We start from the raw sequence: 22,533 nt of genomic DNA, 5'->3' as shown, positions 1-22,533 counted from the left end.
CACACACACACACACACACACACACACACACACACACACACACACACACACACACACACACACACACACACACACACACACACACACACACACACACACACACACACACACACACACACACACACAATGACTGTAGCACACGCAGAGTGTACACACACACACACCATGACTGTAGCACAAGCAGAGTGTACACACACACAATGACTGTAGCACACGCAGAGTGTACACACACACAATGACTGTAGCACAAGCAGAGTGTACACACACACAATGACTGTAGCACAAGCAGAGTGTACACACACACAATGACTGTAGCACAAGCAGAGTGTACACACACACAATGACTGTAGCACAAGCAGAGTGTACACACACGCAATGACTGTAGCACACGCAGAATGTACACACACACACCATGACTGTAGCACACGCAGAGTGTACACACACACACACACCATGACTGTAGCACACGCAGAGTGTACAGAAGACTGTTTTTATGAATTGACACAACAGCTCTCGCTCACACACACACACACACACACACACACACACACACACACACACACACACACACACACACACACACACACACACACACACACACACACACACACACACACACACACACACACACACACACACACACACACACACACACCTGTTCAAAACTAATAGGTCCCACTCAGGCATAGAGACAGAGAGAGCCATAGCTTGGTCAACACTAATAGGTCCCACTCAGGCATAGAGACAGAGAGAGCCATAGCTTGGTCAACACTAATAGGTCCCACTCAGGCATAGCGACAGAGAGAGCCATAGCTTGGTCAACACTAATAGGTCCCACTCAGGCATAGAGACAGAGAGAGCCATAGCTTGGTCAACACTAATAGGTCCCACTCAGGCATAGAGACAGAGAGAGCCATAGCTTGGTCAACACTAATAGGTCCCACTCAGGCATAGAGACAGAGAGAGCCATAGCTTGGTCAACACTAATAGGTCCCACTCAGGCATAGAGACAGAGAGAGCCATAGCTTGGTCAACACTAATAGGTCCCACTCAGGCATAGAGACAGAGAGAGCCATAGCTTGGTCAACCAGGTCCAGATGCCAGTGTGAGGTTCGAAGAGCAACCAATTCCACCAAGCCTCATCATACCTTTCTTTTCAGGCAGATAACAGGACACCAAAGCATGGGCACTGTACTTCCTGTGTCTGAGTCATTCTGCCAGGGTCCTTACATGCCTCTTCCTTATCCAGTCATACAGCAGCCCCAGTGACTGACGGTAGGCCAGGTGTCTAGTTCAGACAAGTGGGTGGGTTTCTCAATGTCTTCTATTCAGCTCGTCCAGTCAGCGCAAAGAGTTTATCTTCACAACGACTTGTGATTCTCAACTGAAAATAATCCAAACGATAGCGTGAATGACCACTGCCTCGATGCATCCTCGACAGAAAGCGAGGGCAGTGTGCAGGAGAGGCTCTCTGTGGTCCACGATCAGCCACTCTGGTTACCTTAGCGACCAGAGTCCTTTCAGTTCAGCTCCAGCCACACGGTCAGTCTCTACTCTGATCCATCTCAAATCCGGTTCAATAAATAGTAGAAAAATAATCCTTTAATAATGCTTCCTTTTTTTAATCACTGTCTTCTTAAACATTGTTTACACTTTTAAACAACTTCAGACCCTTTTAGAATAAGGCCAGCAGCTGCATCTCACCCCCCCCCCCACCCCCATGTTCTGAGCTGAGCTCACAGGAGCTAGTGTTCCTCCTACATGATCTTCCAAGGAAACTTCAAGCGAGGGGGGAGAAATGGGGGGGGGGGTCTGCCCTATTCTCTCTCAGCCCACCTCCCCTCACCCTGGCTGGGCCCAGTGGGAGCCTACATGGTGGTGGAGTCTGGAGGTGACGGCAGTGGTAGCATTGCATGTCAGGGACCCCGCCAATGTAGCGAGGCGTAGCCAGGTCGAGGAAGAGGGCCGGTGGGAGTGGAGGAGAGCCCAGGCCTGGGGGTGGGGGGGGACGGGAATGGAGGTTTAGGATCAGCACTCTGCGTCCACACTGTGCACGGTGACGGCCGCCTGCAGGCGGTGCGTGTGGAGCGGGTGGTGGTAAGGCGGGTGGCGGTACGGGTGGAACTTGTGGCTGAGCAGCGCCGCCGTCTGAGGGGGCGTGTCCAGGTCCAGGTCATCGTCGTGGTTACCCACGTCCACGCCGGCCGACAGGGGGTCGTTGTTGCAGGGAGGGTTCTCGCTGTCCTCCTGAGGACTCATGGTGCTGTAGCCTGATGTGACAAAACACAGGAACACACGTGTTAATACACATTCAATTTACACACACACACACACACACACACACACACACACACACACACACACACACACACACACACACACACACACACACACACACACACACACACACACACACACACACACACACACACACACACACACACACACACACACACACACACACACACACGTCCCAAACTTGGATGCCATGCGATTGCTTCGCTGCCTCTTCCTGTAATGTGAACAGCGTACTACGACAGAGCAGTAGAAACGTCTGAAGCTAGACTTTTACACGCCAGAGTAGACTCACGGCGATCTATATAATTACAGTCTCGGGGACACAATTCTTGGCCATCACGCCTCATTAATTACATCCGTGTGAAATCTCAATCGTTGTAGAAATCTCTGGAGAAAGAGAGCTGTATGCGCAGCGAGTGGTGTGCGTTGCACGTGGGGTGGTTTGAAGGGGCGAGCTAAGGGAAAGTTTGTGCCCCCGCAGTGGAGGGGATGAGCGCGGGGGGGTCGCCTACACGTTTGAATCAATCCCTCCATCTTCAACGCCTCTCCATCTATTCCTCCATCCATCTCTCCTCTGAATCCCCGCAGATTATTGCCACTGCAACATCGTACATCTCATCTCTGCCTCTGAAACTGCCAAACGCCCAACACTCAGCAGCCCTCAGGCCCTTTAGACTCCGGAGAGAAAACATCAACTCTTAGAAAACACCAGAACTGTCGAAAGAAGAGAAACTTGCTGAGCGTAGTGGTAGAGGTAGATCGGAGTGGATGATGGGTTTAGGAGTGGGCAGTGGTCGGGCATCTATGGGGATCTATCTCAGCGAAACAGAGAGGTACTGAGAGAGACTTGCTGAGCGTAGTGGTAGAGGTAGATCGGAGTGGATGATGGGTTTAGGAGTGGGCAGTGGTCGGGCATCTATGGGGATCTATCTCAGCGAAACAGAGAGGTACTGAGAGAGACTTGCTGAGCGTAGTGGTAGAGGTAGATCGGAGTGGATGATGGGTTTAGGAGTGGGCAGTGGTCGGGCATCTATGGGGATCTATCTCAGCGAAACAGAGAGGTACTGAGAGAGACTTGCTGAGCGTAGTGGTAGAGGTAGATCGGCGTGGATGATGGGTTTAGGAGTGGGCAGTGGTCGGGCATCTATGGGGATCTATCTCAGCGAAACAGAGAGGTACTGAGAGAGACTTGCTGAGCGTAGTGGTAGAGGTAGATCGGCGTGGATGATGGGTTTAGGAGTGGGCAGTGGTCGGGCATCTATGGGGATCTATCTCAGCGAAACAGAGAGGTACTGAGAGAGACTTGCTGAGCGTAGTGGTAGAGGTAGATCGGAGTGGATGATGGGTTTAGGAGTGGGCAGTGGTCGGGCATCTATGGGGATCTATCTCAGCGAAACAGAGAGGTACTGAGAGAGACTTGCTGAGCGTAGTGGTAGAGGTAGATCGGAGTGGATGATGGGTTTAGGAGTGGGCAGTGGTCGGGCATCTATGGGGATCTATCTCAGCGAAACAGAGAGGTACTGAGAGAGACTTGCTGAGCGTAGTGGTAGAGGTAGATCGGAGTGGATGATGGGTTTAGGAGTGGGCAGTGGTCGGGCATCTATGGGGATCTATCTCAGCGAAACAGAGAGGTACTGAGAGAGACTTGCTGAGCGTAGTGGTAGAGGTAGATCGGAGTGGATGATGGGTTTAGGAGTGGGCAGTGGTCGGGCATCTATGGGGATCTATCTCAGCGAAACAGAGAGGTACTGAGACTTGGCTAGCAGAGCTTCTGAATGGGATTTGGGCTTTCGAAATGTTCTATGAAAACAGTCAGAGGGATCTTCAATAGGATCCGGGGGAAAGATACCGACCTCAGCGCCACCGACTGTATAGCTCCTCTCTCCTACCCACAACTCCTGCCATCTCCTGATGAGAAGACATTTCAGACAGTGCTACTGCTGTTGTCCATCGGCGTTAGTTCCCCCCCCCCCCCCAGAGGAGCACAGGGTGTGAGGTAACAGACTGAAACGGGGGATGTGAAAAGGTCAGGAGTGAGGTAATAACTTACACAAAGACATAATACACACAGAGAGGCTGAATTACTAATGCCCATGGCAGGATGTCTGTTTGCCTGCAGGCTGTTAGACAACATCCTTGACCGCGAACAAACACCAAATGCCCCTCCAATTCCCTGGCGGGTGTACCAACAGATACCAGCTCAGTGTCTCCACACACTCAAACACTGTGTTAAAATGTGTTTGAGTGTTAAACCTCTGAGTGTGTGTGTGTGTGTGTGTGTGTGTGTGTGTGTGTGTGTGTGTGTGTGTGTGTGTGTGTGTGTGTGTGTGTGTGTGTGTGTGTGTGTGTGTGTGTGTGTGTGTGTGTGTGTGTGTGTGTGTGTGTGTGTGTGTGTGTGTGTGTTCAGAGACCCTTCAGCTGTGTGAGTGCGTGGACTGTGGGAGGACGCCTCCGACTGGGCAGAGGAAAAGAACCGGCAACTTTTGAACACTTTGCAGTCTGCCCCGATGCGCTTCCTTCCCCTTTCTTACTCTCTCCGTTTCTCAACTGCCTCTCCTTCACGCTCTCTCCGTTTCTCAACTGCCTCTCCTTCGCGCTCTCTCCGTTTCTCAACTGCCTCTCCTTCGCGCTCTCTCCGTTTCTCAACTGCCTCTCCTTCGCGCTCTCTCCGTTTCTCAACTGCCTCTCCTCCGCTTCCTTACACTCTCTCTCTCTCTCTCTCTCTCTCTCCTCCGTTTCTCAACTGCCTCTCCTCCGCTTCCTTCCCCTTTCTTACTCTCTCTCTGTTTCTCAACTGCCTCTCCTCCGCTTCCTTCCCCTTTCTTACTCTCTCTCTCTGTTTCTCAACTGCCTCTCCTCCGCTTCCTTCCCCTTTCTTACTCTCTCTCTGTTTCTCAACTGCCTCTCCTCCGCTTCCTTCCCCTTTCTTACTCTCTCTCTCTCTGTTTCTCAACTGCCTCTCCTCCGCTTCCTTCCCCTTTCTTACTCTCTCTCTCTCTGTTTCTCAACTGCCTCTCCTCCGCTTCCTTCCCCTTTCTTACTCTCTCTCTCTCTGTTTCTCAACTGCCTCTCCTCCGCTTCCTTCCCCTTTCTTACTCTCTTCTTTCTTACTCTCTCTCTCTGTTTCTCAACTGCCTCTCCTCCGCTTCCTTCCCCTTTCTTACTCTCTCTCTCTCTGTTTCTCAACTGCCTCTCCTCCGCTTCCTTCCCCTTTCTTACTCTCTCTCTCTCTCTGTTTCTCAACTGCCTCTCCTCCGCTTCCTTCCCCTTTCTTACTCTCTCTCTCTCTGTTTCTCAACTGCCTCTCCTCCGCTTCCTTCCCCTTTCTTACTCTCTCTCTCTGTTTCTCAACTGCCTCTCCTCCGCTTCCTTCCCCTTTCTTACACTCTCTCTCCGTTTCTCAACTGCCTCTCCTCCGCTTCCTTCCCCTTTCTTACTCTCTCTCTCTCTCTGTTTCTCAACTGCCTCTCCTCCGCTTCCTTCCCCTTTCTTACTCTCTCTCTCTGTTTCTCAACTGCCTCTCCTCCGCTTCCTTCCCCTTTCTTACTCTCTCTCTCTCTCTCTCTGTTTCTCAACTGCCTCTCCTCCGCTTCCTTCCCCTTTCTTACTCTCTCTCTCTCCGTTTCTCAACTGCCTCTCCTCCGCTTCCTTCCCCTTTCTTACTCTCTCTCTCTCTCTGTTTCTCAACTGCCTCTCCTCCGCTTCCTTCCCCTTTCTTACTCTCTCTCTCTCTCCGTTTCTCAACTGCCTCTCCTCCGCTTCCTTACCTTACTCTCTCTTTCTTACTCTCTCTCTCCGTTTCTCAACTGCCTCTCCTCCGTTTCCTTCCCCTTTCTTACTTCCCTTTCTTACTCTCTCTCTCTGTTTCTCAACTGCCTCTCCTCCGCTTCCTTCCCTTTCTTACTCTCTCTCTCTCTGTTTCTCAACTGCCTCTCCTCCGCTTCCTTCCCCTTTCTTACTCTCTCTCTCTCTGTTTCTCAACTGCCTCTCCTCCGCTTCCTTCCCCTTTACTTAACTCTCTCTCCGCTCCTTCTTTCTTACTTTCTCAACTGCCTCTCCTCCGCTTCCTTCCCCTTTCTTACTCTCTCTCTCTCCGTTTCTCAACTGCCTCTCCTCCGCTTCCTTCCCCTTTCTTACTCTCTCTCTGTTTCTCAACTGCCTCTTTCTCAACTGCCTGCCTCTCCTCCGCTTCCTTCCCCTTTCTTACTCTCTCTCTCTCTCTGTTTCTCAACTGCCTCTCCTCCGCTTCCTTCCCCTTTCTTACTCTCTCTCTCTCCGTTTCTGAACTGCCTCTCCTCCGCTTCCTTCCCCTTTCTTACACGCTCTCTCTCTCTCTCCGTTTCTCAACTGCCTCTCCTCCGCTTCCTTCCCCTTTCTTACTCTCTCTCTCTCTCTCTCTCTCCGTTTCTCAACTGCCTCTCCTCCGCTTCCATCCCCTTTCTTACACTCTCTCTCTCCGTTTCTCAACTGCCTCTCCTCCGCTTCCCTCTCTGATCAGTGGTTACACTACCGGCAGCAGCTACAAAGAGACTCGTCTCCAGAGGAGAAGTGAGGGAACAACAACAGGCAGCGTGTGCTACCTGTTATGTGGCTTTTCAGACTTATACCAACCCCGTAACCAGAATGTGTGTGATTTTAAGGGGAGTGCGGTGCCCCGTTTCCTCTGTGGTCGTCTTGTGGTCTTACCGTGGTCACTCTCCGTCCCTGATCGTCCCCAGTACCTCCTCCGGCGTTCAGGGCTGTGGGTGTGTCTCTCGATCACCGCCGCGATGAACCGGGTGTTGCTGACTGGAAGGCGAGGAACAAGGCAACAATCCAGGTCAACTCGAGGGCAAAGGTTAGCGAACACAAGGTCAGATCAAGTTAGAGGTGCAATATTTCTTAGCTGCTCAGCGGGTCATTTCAAGCAAGAAACTAAATCAGAGCACTTGAATTACTATTGGAACCCATTGGTACACGGACACTAATCTACACCGAGTGTACTAAACATTAGGACATAGACTGACCAGGTAAAGCACACGGACACTAATCTACACCGAGTGTACTAAACATTAGGACATAGACTGACCAGGTAAAGCACACGGACACTAATCTACACCGAGTGTACTAAACATTAGGACATAGACTGACCAGGTAAAGCACACGGACACTAATCTACACCGAGTGTACTAAACATTAGGACATAGACTGAAGCTATGATCCCTTGTCGAAGTCACTAGTTAAAGCCGCTTCACAAATCAGTGTAGATGAAGGGGAGGAGACGGGTTACAGAATGATTTCTCAGCCTCTAAGCCTGACATGGATTGGGTGTGTGTGCCTTTCAGAGGGTGAATGGGCAAGACAAAACATTTAAGTGCCCTTGAATGAGGTATGGTAGTAGGTGCCAGGCGCCTGTCAAGAACTGCAACGCTGCTGGATTTTTCACACTCAACAGTTTCCCGTTGTGTATCAAGAACGGTCCACCACCCAAAGGACATCCAGCCAACTGTGGGAAGCATTGGAGTCGACAAGGGGCCAGCATCCCCGCGGAACGCTTTCGACACCTTGCAGAGTCCGCGCCCCGACGAGAACTGAAGCTCTTCTGAGGGCCAAAGGGGCTGCGCCTCAATATCAGGAAGGCGTCCTGTCCACCTCAGTGTATACGGCGTACTTACTGATCCCCCTGTCTTCGTGGCTGTCCTCGTCTCGCTCGTCTCTCTCGTTATCCAGGTTAGACATCCTGACGGACATCTCTGTAGGGGGGGGGGAGAGAGCGATGGATTCTCTTTAGCCAGGGTTAAGAATGACAGATATTACCATTAAGAGGCCCCCCTGTGTGCCGCAGCGTCTAGGAAGGTCAGCCGTTCATTTTCACATATCATTCCCATGGCGGCCGTTGCAGCTTCCTCTAGCAACACTAAGACTTAAGGCGCTCAGGCAACATCGGAGCAATAATGGTCTTGGAGTTGGCTACACCTTCATAGCGGACTTACACAAATCACAAAGTGGTCTCGAACGACAATAACATTTCCTGTGCATCAGACTTGAATCAAACCTAAATCGGAAAAAGGTTGACCGGCGTCACCGACGTTGTCCAGCTTGCATGAGCCAACCAGCTGCATTTACACAGCCCGTTGTTTCTGGGTGACAGTCTGCCTAAGTACGTCATGGTTGTCTTACCCTGTGCAGCCAGAGGGGACATGTGTTGATGTGAGCGTCGGTGGATCTGGTGTCTGTAGGCGTAGACAGCCAACACCAGCACCATGATGCAGCCCATAATACCCCCGGCAACCGGCCCAACCGGGGCACTCTTCATCATGTTCAGAGACACTACCTCTTCATCTGGGAGAGGGGAGAGGAAGAGGGGAAGAGGGGAGAGGGAGGTGGGAGAGGGGAGAGAAGGGCAAAGGGTTACATTCCATCTATAAAAGGAGAAAACTCACCGGACAAGATTGTCGGTCTGCACAGCGCGGGGTTTCATTCACCGCCGGTGGGCGACTGACGGCCGCCACGTTCGCCCATTCCTACATGTAGAATAGGATTTCAAATGACCTCCGGCACAGAGGTGCCAAGTACTATAGTCTGAAAGACGCTCAACAATTCTACCGGTCTGTCCGAGCCTTAAAGTTCACTAAATATTCCTCTTGGAGGACTATCACATAGCTGTGGGAAATCAAACATCATTCCACAGAGTCTATCCCACGAGCTCATTCTGTTTGCATGACCTCGTGACAGCAAGGTTTATGTGAAAAACTCACCCAGCATCCCCATGCCGTCCATGTAAGGGCTCTTGGCCCCCACGATGCCCCCGAAGCACTCTTTCTGCAGGGCACAGTAAGGCTTGTCCAGGTGGGTCTTCCCATCACTGTCCACCATGCACCACTCACAGTCCAGCACGCCAAAACAGTCACTGAGGACCACAGAGTAAAAGGTCATAGTTAATCAAGTCTACGACGTACAAGGGATTTCCTTCACAGATCATCTCAGCAAGTCTATGTTTGGAAATTATTTGTAATCCGACACGTTGCTCTTCTGAAATCAGCGTCACTACATGATTTAATCCATCCATGTACCAACAGACGACAAGGTGAGGCCTAAATTAAAGTATTTCCTCCCCCTGTCGTTCCCCCAGGTTGGTGATGTGGGCTGTAATGGGTCACAATTTCTTTGGCATAGTACATCTGAAGATGTTCTACAAAATGGTCATACTAGCACCAGACAGTCTCTTGGTACGCACCAGACAGTCTCTTGGTACGCGCAACAGACAGTCTCTTGGTACGCGCAACAGACAGTCTCTTGGTACGCGCAACAGACAGTCTCTTGGTACGCGCAACAGACAGTCTCTTGGTACGCGCAACAGACAGTCTCTTGGTACAGACAGTCTCTTGGTACGCAACAGACAGTCTCTTGGTACGCGCAACAGACAGTCTCTTGGTACGCGCAACAGACAGTCTCTTGGTACGCGCAACAGACAGTCTCTTGGTACGCGCAACAGACAGTCTCTTGGTACGCGCAACAGACAGTCTCTTGGTACGCGCAACAGACAGTCTCTTGGTACGCGCAACAGACAGTCTCTTGGTACGCGCAACAGACAGTCTCTTGGTACGCGCAACAGACAGTCTCTTGGTACGCGCAACAGACAGTCTCTTGGTACGCGCAACAGACAGTCTCTTGGTACGCGCAACAGACAGTCTCTTGGTACGCGCAACAGACAGTCTCTTGCGCAACAGACAGTCTCTTGCAAACAGACAGTCTCTTGGTACGCGCAACAGACAGTCTCTTGGTACGCGCAACAGACAGTCTCTTGGTACGCGCAACAGACAGTCTCTTGGTACGCGCAACAGACAGTCTCTTGGTACGCGCAACAGACAGTCTCTTGGTACGCAACAGACAGTCTCTTGCAACAGACAGTCTCGCAACAGACAGTCTCTTGGTACGCGCAACAGACAGTCTCTTGGTACGCAAACAGACAGTCTCTTGGTACGCGCAACAGACAGTCTCTTGGTACGCGCAACAGACAGTCTCTTGGTACGCGCAACAGACAGTCTCTTGGTACGCAACAGACAGCGCGCAACAGACAGTCTCTTGGTACGCGCAACAGACAGTCTCTTGGTACGCGCAACAGACAGTCTCTTGGTACGCACAACAGACAGTCTCTTGGTACGCGCAACAGACAGTCTCTTGGTACGCGCAACAGACAGTCTCTTGGTACGCAACAGACAGTCTCTTGGTACGCAACAGACAGTCTCTTGGTACGCAACAGACAGTCTCTTGGTACGCAACAGACAGTCTCTTGGTACGCAACAGACAGTCTCTTGGTACGCAACAGACAGTCTCTTTGGTACGCAACAGACAGTCTCTTGGTACGCAACAGACAGTCTCTTGGTACGCAACAGACAGTCTCTTGGTACGCAACAGACAGTCTCTTGGTACGCAACAGACAGTCTCTTGGTACGCAACAGACAGTCTCTTGGTACGCAACAGACAGTCTCTTGGTACGCAACAGACAGTCTCTTGGTACGCAACAGACAGTCTCTTGGTACGCAACAGACTGTCTGTCGATAAGCAATTGCTTGCTAAGGTTAGGATTAGGTTTAAGGTAAGGTTAAAAAAACAGGGGATTAGTAGATCGTTGTTACGTCGACAGATGGACTACCCAAACAGAGTGTTAAACCCCTTCGTGTGCTCTACCTGCTGGTGAAGAGCATCGACAGATGGACTACCCAAACAGAGTGTTAAACCCCTTCGTGTGCTCTACCTGCTGGTGAAGAGCATCGACAGATGGACTACCCAAACAGAGTGTTAAACCGGTGCTCTACCTGCTGGTGAAGCGTTGGCTGCAACGGGTGTTGATACACTGGGGCAGGGTGTCCTGCAGACTGGAGTCCATCACCGTCAGAGACAGGGGCTCCTGGTGCACCTCGCAGCTGGGGTTCCTGAAGAACAACCGCACGTGGTCAGACCACGATGACCGTGGACCACGCGGTCGGGCGCCAGAAACGCATGACCCGCCGACCGCACGGTCAAACAGCAGCAATGGGCCAAACCATGAAAAGACACCTGGCACCGGCAGTAATGAAGTCGGAGAACCGGCCAACACAGTTCAATCCGTGTACGGAAAAAGACAACAGGGGATAAGGACGGTTGAATGAACATTTAGGCTACAGGCTTTCAACAGCTCAACTGAGGGAGAAACTAGCATTATAGAAAGGTATTCAGACCCCTCGACTTTCCCCACTGTTTGTTAAGTTACAGCCTTATTCTAAAAATGGATTCATTTTTTTTTTTAATCCAGCAACACACACACACACAATACCCCATAATGATAAAGCGAAAACAGGAATGACCTTATTTACATAAGTATTCAGACCCTTTGCAATGAGACTCGAAATTGAGCTCTGATGCATCCCGTTTCCATTGATCATCCCTGGGTTTCTGCAACTTGATTGGAGTCGGGCCTCCCGAGAGGCGCAGCGGTCTACGGCACTGTATCGCAGTGCTTGAGGCTTCACTACAGCCCCGGGTTCGATCCCAGGCTGTCTATTTAGGGTCCCACAGTTGACAGTGCATGTCAGAGCAATAACCAAGCCATGAGGTCAAAGGAATTGTCTGTAGAGCTCAGAGACAGGATTGTGTCGAGGCACAGATCTGGGGAAGGGGGCCCAAAAAAATGCTGCAGCCCCAAGAACACAGTGGCCTCCATCATTCTTAGATGGAAGAAGTTTGGAACCACCAAGAGTCTTCCTAGAGCTGGACGCCCGGCCAAACTGACCAATCAGGGAAGGGCCTTGGTCAGGGAGGTGACCAAGAACCCAATGGTCACACGGATAGAGCTCTTGAGTTCCTCTGTGGAGATGGGAGAATCTTTCAGAAGGACAACAATCTTTGCAGCACTCCAACAATCAGGCCTTTATGGTCGAGTGGCCAGACGGAAGCCTCTCCTCAAATAAAGGGCATGACAGCCCACTTGGAGTTTGTCAAAAATGCACCTAAAGACTCTCAGAGCATGAGAAACAAGATTCTCTGGTGTCAGAGGAAGGCCCTAAAAATTGTCAAAGACCCCAGCCGTAGACTGTTACTCTCTGTTCATCATATATGCATAGACACTTTAACCATATCTACATGAAAATACTACCTCAATCAGCCCGACTAACCGGTGTCTGTATCCAACGCCCCTCTCCTGTATCCAACGCCCCTCTCCTGTATCCAACGCCCCTCTCCTGTATCCAACGCCCCTCTCCTGTATCCAACGCCCCTCTCCTGTATCCAACGCCCCTCTCCTGTATCCAACGCCCCTCTCCTGTATCCAACGCCCCTCTCCTGTATCCAACGCCCCTCTCCTGTATCCAACGCCCCTCTCCTCCTCTCCTGTATCCAACGCCCCTCTCCTGTATCCAACGCCCCTCTCCTGTATCCAACGCCCCTGTATCCAACGCCCCTCTCCTGTATCCAACGCCCCTCTCCTGTATCCAACGCCCTCCTCTCCTGTATCTAACGCCCCTCTCCTGTATCTAACGCCCCTCTCCTGTATCTAACGCCCCTCTCCTGTATCTAACGCCCCTCCTGTATCTAACGCCCCTCTCCTGTATCTAACGCCCCTCTCCTGTATCTAACGCCCCTCTCCTGTATCTAACGCCCCTCTCCTGTATCTAACGCCCCTCTCCTGTATCTAACGCCCCTCTCCTGTATCTAACGCCCCTCCTGTATCTGCCCCTATCTAACGCCCCTCTCCTGTATCTAACGCCCCTCTCCTGTATCTAACGCCCCTCTCCTGTATCTAACGCCCCTCTCCTGTATCTAACGCCCCTCTCCTGTATCTAACGCCCCTCTCCTGTATCTAACGCCCCTCTCCTGTATCTAACGCCCTCTCTCTGTATCTAACGCCCCTCCTGTATCTAACGCCCCTCCTGTATATAGCCCCTCCTGTATATAGCCCCTCCTGTATATAGCCCCTCCTGTATATAGCCCCTCCTGTATATAGCCCCTCCTGTATATAGCCCCTCCTGTATATAGCCCCCCCCCTGTATATAGCCCCCCTGTATATAGCCCCCTGTATATAGCCCCCCTGTATATAGCCCCCCTGTATATAGCCCCCACTGCCCCCACTGTATAGCCCCCACTGTATATAGCCCCCACTGTATATAGCCCCTACTGTATATAGCCCCTACTGTATATAGCCTGTCTTTTACTGTTGTTTTTATCTACCTATTGTTCACCTAATACCTTTTTTGCACTGTTGGTTAGAGCCTGTAAGCATTTCACTGTAAGGTCTACTACACCTGTTGTATTCAGCATTTCACTGTAAGGTCTACTACACCTGTTGTATTCAGCATTTCACTGTAAGGTCTACTACACCTGTTGTATTCAGCATTTCACTGTAAGGTCTACTACACCTGTTGTATTCAGCATTTCACTGTAAGGTCTACTACACCTGTTGTATTCAGCATTTCACTGTAAGGTCTACTACACCTGTTGTATTCAGCATTTCACTGTAAGGTCTACTACACCTGTTGTATTCAGCATTTCACTGTAAGGTCTACTACACCTGTTGTATTCGGCGCATGTGACAAACTTTGATTTGATGAAACCAAGATTGAACTCCTTGGCCTGAATGCCAAGCGCCACGTCTGGAGGAAACCTGCCACCATCCCTACGGTGAAGCATGGTGGTGGCAGCGTCATGCTGTGGGGATGTTTTTCAGCGGCAGGGACTGGGAGACTAGTCAGGATCGAGGCAAAGATTAACGGAGCAAAGTACAGAGAGATCCTTGATGAAAACCTCGCAGAGCACTCAGCACCCCATCCAACCTGACAGAGCATGTGAGGATCTGCAGAGAGGAACGGGAGAAACTCCCCAAATACAGGTAGCGTCATTCCAAAGAAGACTCGAGGTTGTAATCGCTGCCCAAAGGTGCTTCAACAAAGTACTGATTAAAGGGTCTGAATACTTATGTAAATGTGAAGTCAAAAGTATTTTTTTAAAAAAATACATTTCCAAAAATGTCTAAAAACCTGTTTTTGCTTTGTCATTATGGGGTATTGTGATGTCATTGTGGGGTATCGTGTGTAGATTGACGAGGGGAATTTTTATTTTATTTTTATAATAAAGCTGTAAAATGTACCAGAGTGTCGAAATAGTCGAGGGGTCTGAATACTTTCCGAATGTACTGTATATACAGAGCGGCGTACAGATAAGTGCATTCGTCTTGAGATAGCCAGGGGAGATAACCACAGTCCCTGCAAGCACATTTTCCCTCAGCAAAGTCAGTGCAAGCAGGAAAAGACAAGGGTCCATGCTATCCGGGATGCTTGGGATATCCTTACCCCATTGAAGTTGACATGTTAGACGGTCAGGGGAATGGTGAGGTAAGGGTTTAGGTTAGGGACGTCCCAGGGACCCAGGATAGCACTGACCAAAAGACAATTGTTTTCTGTGGAGAGAGACACTCTGTGAAGGGGTAGGTTTTCAGATGTTTGCGGGATGTGTCCTGACATGAGGCGGAAGCTTGTTCCACCATTGGGGTACCTCACCTGTTTTCAGCGTAGCTAAGGTTGCCAGTACATTCATTGACCTCCAGGGGGCACTCACCTGTTTTCAGCGTAGCTAAGGTTGCCAGTAGATTCATTGACCTCCAGGGGGCACTCACCTGTTTTCAGCGTAGCTAAGGTTGCCAGTACACTCATTGACCTCCAGGGGGCACTCACCTGTTTTCAGCGTAGCTGAGGTTGCCAGTACACTCGTTGACCTCCAGGGGGCACTCACCTGTTTTCAGCGTAGCTGAGGTTGCCAGTACACTCGTTGACCTCCAGGGGCACTCACCTGTTTTCAGCGTAGCTGAGGTTGCCAGTACACTCGTTGACCTCCAGGGGGCACTCACCTGTTTTCAGCGTAGCTGAGGTTGCCAGTACACTCGTTGACCTCCAGGGGGCACTCACCTGTTTTCAGCGTAGCTGAGGTTGCCAGTACACTCGTTGACCTCCAGGGGGCACTCACCTGTTTTCAGCGTAGCTGAGGTTGCCAGTACACTCGTTGACCTCCAGGGGGCACTCACATGGACACTCACACTCATTCTGCTCCATCCTGCAGCAAAAGTCAGACAAACTTCAAAAATGTTTTCAAAAAAAAGAATCGACTTTTATCTACAGAGATGATACATTATTATATTTTTTGAAATGGATAAGAGTTTAAATAATGTAAAACATACTATCCCACCCTGCTCATACAACTATTCACACAGATAAATCGCTCATTCACAGTAATAAGAAAACCACCGCAGCGCAACTCGGTGCTCGGTGACCCTGTCTGACCTGTGACAGTTGAGACAGAGGCGGTCCACGGTGCTGCAGGCACAGAAAGCCAGCGAGTCGCACGTCTCGTTGACGATGCCCGCGAAAGCGTTGGTCCCTGGGATACGGGTCAGACGGTACTTGGAGCAGTGGCTCCCGTGGACCAGGTTCGTCAGGTCGCCCTGGGTGAAGGCGGTGGATACAGTGAGAGAAAGGAAAATGCGCTACTGCACTACGGTTGAACAAGAATGGCTCTTACGAGGAAAGCACCAAGGGCCTCCAGTATTTCTGTTGTTTCTTCTGAGTAAGCAACAGTGAGCCTGCTATATTATTTCCCACCACTAGGTGGGGCTATGACACTGATAGATACTACACGTTGGACTAAACGGCCCAGGGCAAAGTGGTTTTACGAGGACAACACAGTGTGCATCTGTCTAGCAGTCGAACTGGGCTCGCACTCCCCCCCCCCCCCGTTTGTGTCCCAACCTAACCTCGGTGACCGAGTCATAACCCATCCACTCACAATGATACTGCTGTTGAACTTGTAGAAGCGCTGGACCGTGCGGTCACTGAAGCTGTTGCAGAGGTTCTTCTTGACAAAGTTGGGGTGGTTCAAGATGTCGTTGGCCACCAGCGGTTCCTTGTGGGTGATGTGCTGCTGTTCGGCGGGGGCGTGGCCTTTAGGGTCGATGAGGGTGGGGTGGGCCACCAAGTAACCCCTGTCCTCCATGATGAAACACCTAAACACACACAGAGAGAGAGTGAGACTCCCGTTCAAGTACCAATCCGTTAACTGGTCAGTACAATGAATTTGACTTCACGCACTTGAGCCCCAAAAAAAGGGAAACAATAGAAACCAGAGCTCAGAGCGGATGTAGAAGGCAGAGAGAACAGGGTTAAGTCAGAAGAGAGAGGGGGTGGTAGAGAGAGGGGGGTGGTAGAGAGAGGGGGTGGTAGAGAGAGAACAGGGTTAAGTCAGAAGAGAGAGGGGTGGTAGAGAGAGGGGGTGGTAGAGAGAGGGGGGTGGTAGAGAGAGAACAGGGTTAAGTCAGAAGAGAGAGGGAGAGCAGGATCTGGGGGTAAAGAGCGCCACATGGGACAGAATCCAGCTCAGTTCATTCTATTGTCCTCCTGAGCCCCATATTACTCCATCCTGCCTGAGCCAAACACAAATCAACCCCAACCAAGTCCCTCTGAGCCCTAAATTACCCCATATTGCCTGATCCAAACCCATTCAACCCCAACCGACCCCAGCCAGACCCCAGTCCTCTTACCCTGGGTTAATCCTGTTAAACATGAACCACTGAACACCAAGACTCTCAGAGAGAGAGAGAGAGAGAGAGAGAGAAAGAGGGAGGATGGGGGAGAGAGAAAGAGGGAGTATGGGGGAGAGAGAAAGAGGGAGGATGGGGGAGAGAGAAAGAGGGAGGATGGGAGAGAGAGAAAGAGGGAGAAGGAGAGCGAGAGAGAGGGAAAGAGACTGAAAAGGGAGGGAGAGAGGGAGGGAAGGAGGGAGAGAATGCAGCAGCATCTAACGTAACAGGATGTCTCTGGAATGCAATTATAATCAGCTTATCTCCTTTTGTCTCTCCCTCTCTCCCCCCCTCCCTCCCTCCCCCTCCCTCTTCTAACCAGCATAGAGTTTATTTCTGGACCACAACAGAGAACTTCTCTTCATATGGTTCCTCCCACTGAGCAGAGGGCATGCTGGGATCCTGGCGAACTGAGTATTACGTGCCATTCAAATCAGATTCGCTTGATTCAAAGTCTTAAAAAAAAACACCAGTGGGTCAACCCTCAGCAACCCTATCAGGCATAGCTGCAAACCTTTAACGACGGGAGAGAAGGAGCCCTCAAAGAACGACGTACCGGATCTTGTTACCCTTGTCCTGGTTGCAGATGGGTAGCAGGTCCAGCAGAACCTTGTACAAGTAACGCAGGGTGAAGTCTATGCCCATCACGGCTACCGCATACCCTGGGGCCATCTGAGAACTGCACCGGGAGACCGGAGAGGAGAGAACAATTATTCAAAACGGTACACATTTCATATTCTCTACCTACCTTCCCTGCTTGTGGATGCAAACCCACCCCCCCCCAAACACACACAATATGTCTGGGACGACGCGATGTGATTGATACCGTTCCACCTATTCCGCCCACAGCCATTACCGTGAGCCTCCCCAATTAAGGGGATACCAACCTCCTGTGCCCCCAAACACATGTGCTCACGCTCAAACACGCCTACACACACACACTGCGCCTGCATTATCAGAGCTGTGTGTGTGTGTGTGTGTGTGTGTGTGTGTGTGTGTGTGTGTGTGTGTGTGTGTGTGTGTGTGTGTGTGTGTGTGTGTGTGTGTGTGTGTGTGTGTGTGTGTGTGTGTGTGTGTGTGTGTGTGTCTAAAGATAAACAGAATATAAACACACATTTTAACATGCAGCCTGTGTTAGCGCTGCCTCCGGTCTACAGCCTCCACAGAGATTACACAGTAACTACACATGCAGGAGAACTAATAAAACCCTGTGTTAGTGCTCCTCCGGTCTACAGATTACACAGTAACTACACATGCAGGAGAACTAATAAAACCCTGTGTTAGTGCTCCTCCGGTCTACAGATTACACAGTAACTACACATGCAGGAGAACTAATAAAACCCTGTGTTAGTGCTCCTCCGGTCTACAGATTACACAGTAACTACACATGCAGGAGAACTAATAAAACCCTGTGTTAGTGCTGCCTCCGGTCTACAGATTACACAGTAACTACACATGCAGGAGAACTAATAAAACCCTGTGTTAGTGCTGCCTCCAGTCTACAGCCTCCACAGAGATTACACAGTAACTACACATGCAGGAGAACTAATTAAAACCCTGTGTTAGTGCTCCTCCGGTCTACAGATTACACAGTAACTACACATGCAGGAGAACTAATAAAACCCTGTGTTAGTGCTGCCTCCAGTCTACAGATTACACAGTAACTACACATGCAGGAGAACTAATAAAACCCTGTGTTAGTGCTCCTCCGGTCTACAGATTACACAGTAACTACACATGCAGGAGAACTAATAAAACCCTGTGTTAGTGCTGCCTCCGGTCTACAGATTACACAGTAACTACACATGCAGGAGAACTAATAAAACCCTGTGTTAGTGCTCCTCCAGTCTACAGATTACACAGTAACTACACATGCAGGAGAACTAATAAAACCCTGTGTTAGTGCTCCTCCAGTCTACAGATTACACAGTAACTACACATGCAGGAGAACTAATAAAACCCTGTGTTAGTGCTGCCTCCGGTCTACAGATTACACAGTAACTACACATGCAGGAGAACTAATAAAACCCTGTGTTAGTGCTGCCTCCGGTCTACAGATTACACAGTAACTACACATGCAGGAGAACTAATAAAACGTCAGTCTCTGGACACCATTTCACACTGCGCCTTTATGTGCAGGTCACTTGTACAGCTTGAAATGCTGACGTGGCTATTTTTCACTGTATCGTGTAATTCTTTGAAGGGCTCAAAACAAAGTACCTTGAGGCGTGGATGGTGTGGCTGATGGTGACCACGTAGCCAGCCCCGCCCACATCCAGGTAAGGCCCAGTGAAGGTGATGAGGCCTGGGTTGGCTACAGCGTGCTGGTACCTGTATGGGTCAAAGGTCAGTGAAGGTGATGAGGCCTGGGTTGGCTACAGCGTGCTGGTACCTGTATGGGTCAAAGGTCAGTGAAGGTGATGAGGCCTGGGTTGGCTGCAGCGTGCTGGTACCTGTATGGGTCAAAGGTCAGTGAAGGTGATGAGGCCTGGGTTGGCTACAGCGTGCTGGTACCTGTATGGGTCAAAGGTCAGTGATGAGGCCTGGGTTGGCTACAGCGTCCTGGTACCTGTATGGGTCAAAGGTCAGTGAAGGTGATGAGGCCTGGGTTGGCTACAGCGTGCTGGTACCTGTATGGGTCAAAGGTCAGTCAAGGTGATGAGGCCTGGGTTGGCTACAGCGTGCTGGTACCTGTATGGGTCAAAGGTCAGTGAAGGTGATGAGGCCTGGGTTGGCTACAGCGTCCTGGTACCTGTATGGGTCAAAGGTCAGTTAAGGAGGTTGGCGGGCAGGGTCAGGGCAAAACAAACAGGTTGATGTGACATGCTAATTCCACGACGACACATGGTGGGTTCCGTACTAACTAAAGACGGGGGAAAATAAAGAGGGGAAGAAAAGTTGACTGACAACCATTCCTACTGGAACATTCCAGAGTGAAAATATAAACGGCCTACTCTTCAACTGCCGTGCAAAATGAAAAGTGTCACGCAGGGTTTTAGTAGATTCAAAACTTTTCCATACAAATTCAATCATTCTAGCTGAAAACAGAGAAAGTTATGTGCTAAGCCGGGCTAAAACGCTGTGCAGTAGGACATAACTTTCTATCCCTCTCTAGGAGTTTGGAATTATTTCAAAGCAGCCCCCCCCCTCCCTAAATAAACCTCACCATTGTCTCCGGGTTGGGTCGAAGGCTTTGTCCATTAGCGAGCCGGGGTAAATCCGCAGCACCCCGTTGGGCGTTGCTATGTAACGGCGCACAATGTAGCAGTTGAGGCTACTCATCTCCATGAGTGTCATCCATTCATCTGTGACGTGACTGGTCGCCATCACCTCGTTCCTGACCGACGACTGCAGGGGGGACAAAGAGGGACATGGCAGGGTTTCGTTTAGATGGGCCTGGGAAGAGGAGAGGAGCAGAGCTCTCTCTTTAAGCCCAGCTCGGGATCTCAGATACCGTTCTCCACCCCCACCCCCTTACCGAGAGTCTCTCAGTCTCTCTCCCCACCCCGTACAGAGAGGGCCTATGCACACAGAACGCTATGCACACAGACTGCCAAAAACATGGCGCTTTTCTCCAGCTTCTCCTTTAAAAGACACAGAAGGAAGGAAGGAAGGAAGGAAGAAAGAGACTTGTTGGGGGCGTTCGCTCGTGTGCGCTGGCTCACGAGTCTGTCCGGGTAGATGTCTGTTTGATGGCGTCTCGATACGGACGCCGCATCCCTCTACGACGATCCCTACTGTTAAACGACTAGCATATTGACAGGAACTTTACCGTTTTTCCCCCATTTACCAATACCTTTACATAACTCGGGGTGTGTGTGTACCTTAAGGCCGGGGTTGGCTATGAGGCGTGTGTTGTCACTGAGGTAGGCTGTGTAGTGTTCCACCATGCGTTTGGTCTCTGGCTGACTGAGGTGCTCGTAGGGAGAGGAGAAACTCCCTGCAGACAGCATCACCGTAGGGCTCTCTGAGAGACGGGGGGAGAGAGAGAGAGAGAGAGAGAGAGAGAGAGAGAGAGAGAGAGAGAGAGAGAGAGAGAGAGAGACAAAAATGAGTAACGACTTACAGTTCTACAAACGTAGTGAGACAAAGAACGCCCCCCCCCCCCGGCATCGTCTTTCAAATGCAACCTCCGCCTCTAGCCTGGGTTCCTCTGCCCCGGTCATCGACTGTATGGCCTTTGGTCCTTACCGACGGTGGCCAGCTGTTTGAAGTGCAGACAGGAGGAGGGCTGACCCAGCAGGTCCAGGCGGTGATAGAGCAGCTTGGAGCTGGGAGCTGTGTTTAGGTTCTTTAGGTGTTTCACTGGGATCTCTGGCTGGACGTACACTATGCACAGGATGAACGATGTGTCCTGGACCTGGGGAGAGGAAGGGGTTAACGGGGCCTTAGGGCACAGACACAGACAGAGCAGTATAATATAGACCCTGGGTGGGACGGAGAGAGGTGGAGGGAGAACTGGAGGGCCGTTTTGTGTTGGCGCTTCGACTAAGAGACGTACAGAGCAGAGGCGCAGCTTGGTTGCCTAGTGGTTAGAGCGTTGGGCCAGTAACCGGAAGGTTGCTGGATCGAATCCCCGAGCTGACGAGGTAAAAATCTGTGTTTCCCAACATTCCCCGGTAGGCCGTCATAGTAAATAAGAATTTGTTTATTAACTGACTTGCCTAGTTAAATAAAGTTTTTTTTTAAACAACATTTTCCTATGAGATTTGTACGATCCATTGATAAGATACGACTGATCCGAACTTGTAGTTGAGAAACTCGAGAACTCAGACACGACACACACTCCTACTCCTGTCCGGCTCCTCCTCAAGTGTGTTTACCGTCAGATGTCACAGCGAGTGTTTTATGACCCTGCCGCGAGCGAGCGAGCGAGCAAGCACACACACACACACACACACACACACACACACACACACACACACACACACACACACACACACACGGTCCTTTCCCAGCACTGCTGCCAATGAGATACATGGATAAATGTGTGCGTCACCGCGGCGCCAGGCAGACAGACAGCGACTCTCGCGTACGACTCGCCTCGTCCACATTTTTCAATGAACCACGTGGAGTGGATCTGTCTGGGAGGCTGCGACACACCAGAACCTTTTAGGAGCTCTGGTACAAGACATTCCTCAGCAAAGGTATCCTTTTAACACTGACCTTGACAAAACAATATAGAGACAGGAAGGTCAACCTGAGCATGATCAAATAAAGTCAGTCATTTCCAAATAGAACCACTTTTATAATTACCCTTCAAGATCTGTATGCTGTAGGAAATTGCATGAATTTTGACCATTTTATTCAACTAGGCAAGTCAGTTAAAGAACAAATTCTTATTTACAATGACGGCCTAGGAACAACGGGTTAACCGCCTGTTCAGGGGATTCGTTAACTGCCTTGTCAGCTCGGGGAATGGATCGAGCAACCTTTCGGTTACTGGCCTAACGCTCTAACCACTTAGGCTACCTGCCATCCCGTTACATTCGTGACATTTAGAAAAGAGCTCCCGGAGCTGGTTTTTCACACTCACAGCTGTCCCCCCACTTTTAGTTATGAGGTTGAGATGTTATTGATGCAATACAGACCAAATTGAAGTGTTGTTTTGTTTGCGTGTTCTACGGTCCGGTAAAGATAGAGGGGTGGCTGGGACA

The 22,533-nt window shown here is 50.5% G+C and overlaps 1 protein-coding gene across 1 annotated transcript in view; it reads right to left on the bottom strand.

Moving 5' to 3' along the window:
- Positions 1–232: 232 nt before the first annotated feature.
- LOC124038026 (VWFA and cache domain-containing protein 1) overlaps positions 233–22,533 on the bottom strand; it is a 111,817-nt gene continuing 89,516 nt past the window's right edge. Inside the window, exons 13-26 of the mRNA XM_046353390.1 lie at positions 21,068–21,236; positions 20,701–20,843; positions 20,043–20,224; positions 19,097–19,207; positions 17,433–17,555; positions 16,087–16,303; positions 15,585–15,745; positions 15,271–15,357; positions 11,097–11,213; positions 9,036–9,187; positions 8,458–8,619; positions 7,953–8,030; positions 6,985–7,086; positions 233–2,270 (exon numbers count right to left, since the gene is read on the bottom strand). Of these exons, the coding sequence (XP_046209346.1) occupies positions 2,029–2,270; positions 6,985–7,086; positions 7,953–8,030; positions 8,458–8,619; positions 9,036–9,187; positions 11,097–11,213; positions 15,271–15,357; positions 15,585–15,745; positions 16,087–16,303; positions 17,433–17,555; positions 19,097–19,207; positions 20,043–20,224; positions 20,701–20,843; positions 21,068–21,236 (2,046 nt within the window). The 3' untranslated portion in view covers positions 233–2,028. The remainder of the gene's footprint in view (positions 2,271–6,984; positions 7,087–7,952; positions 8,031–8,457; positions 8,620–9,035; positions 9,188–11,096; positions 11,214–15,270; positions 15,358–15,584; positions 15,746–16,086; positions 16,304–17,432; positions 17,556–19,096; positions 19,208–20,042; positions 20,225–20,700; positions 20,844–21,067; positions 21,237–22,533) is intronic.

The sequence above is a fragment of the Oncorhynchus gorbuscha genome, linkage group LG06 (genome assembly GCF_021184085.1).
Source record: "Oncorhynchus gorbuscha isolate QuinsamMale2020 ecotype Even-year linkage group LG06, OgorEven_v1.0, whole genome shotgun sequence".
Lineage (NCBI taxonomy): Eukaryota > Metazoa > Chordata > Actinopteri > Salmoniformes > Salmonidae > Oncorhynchus > Oncorhynchus gorbuscha.
This window is presented reverse-complemented; position numbering and strand designations above follow the sequence as displayed.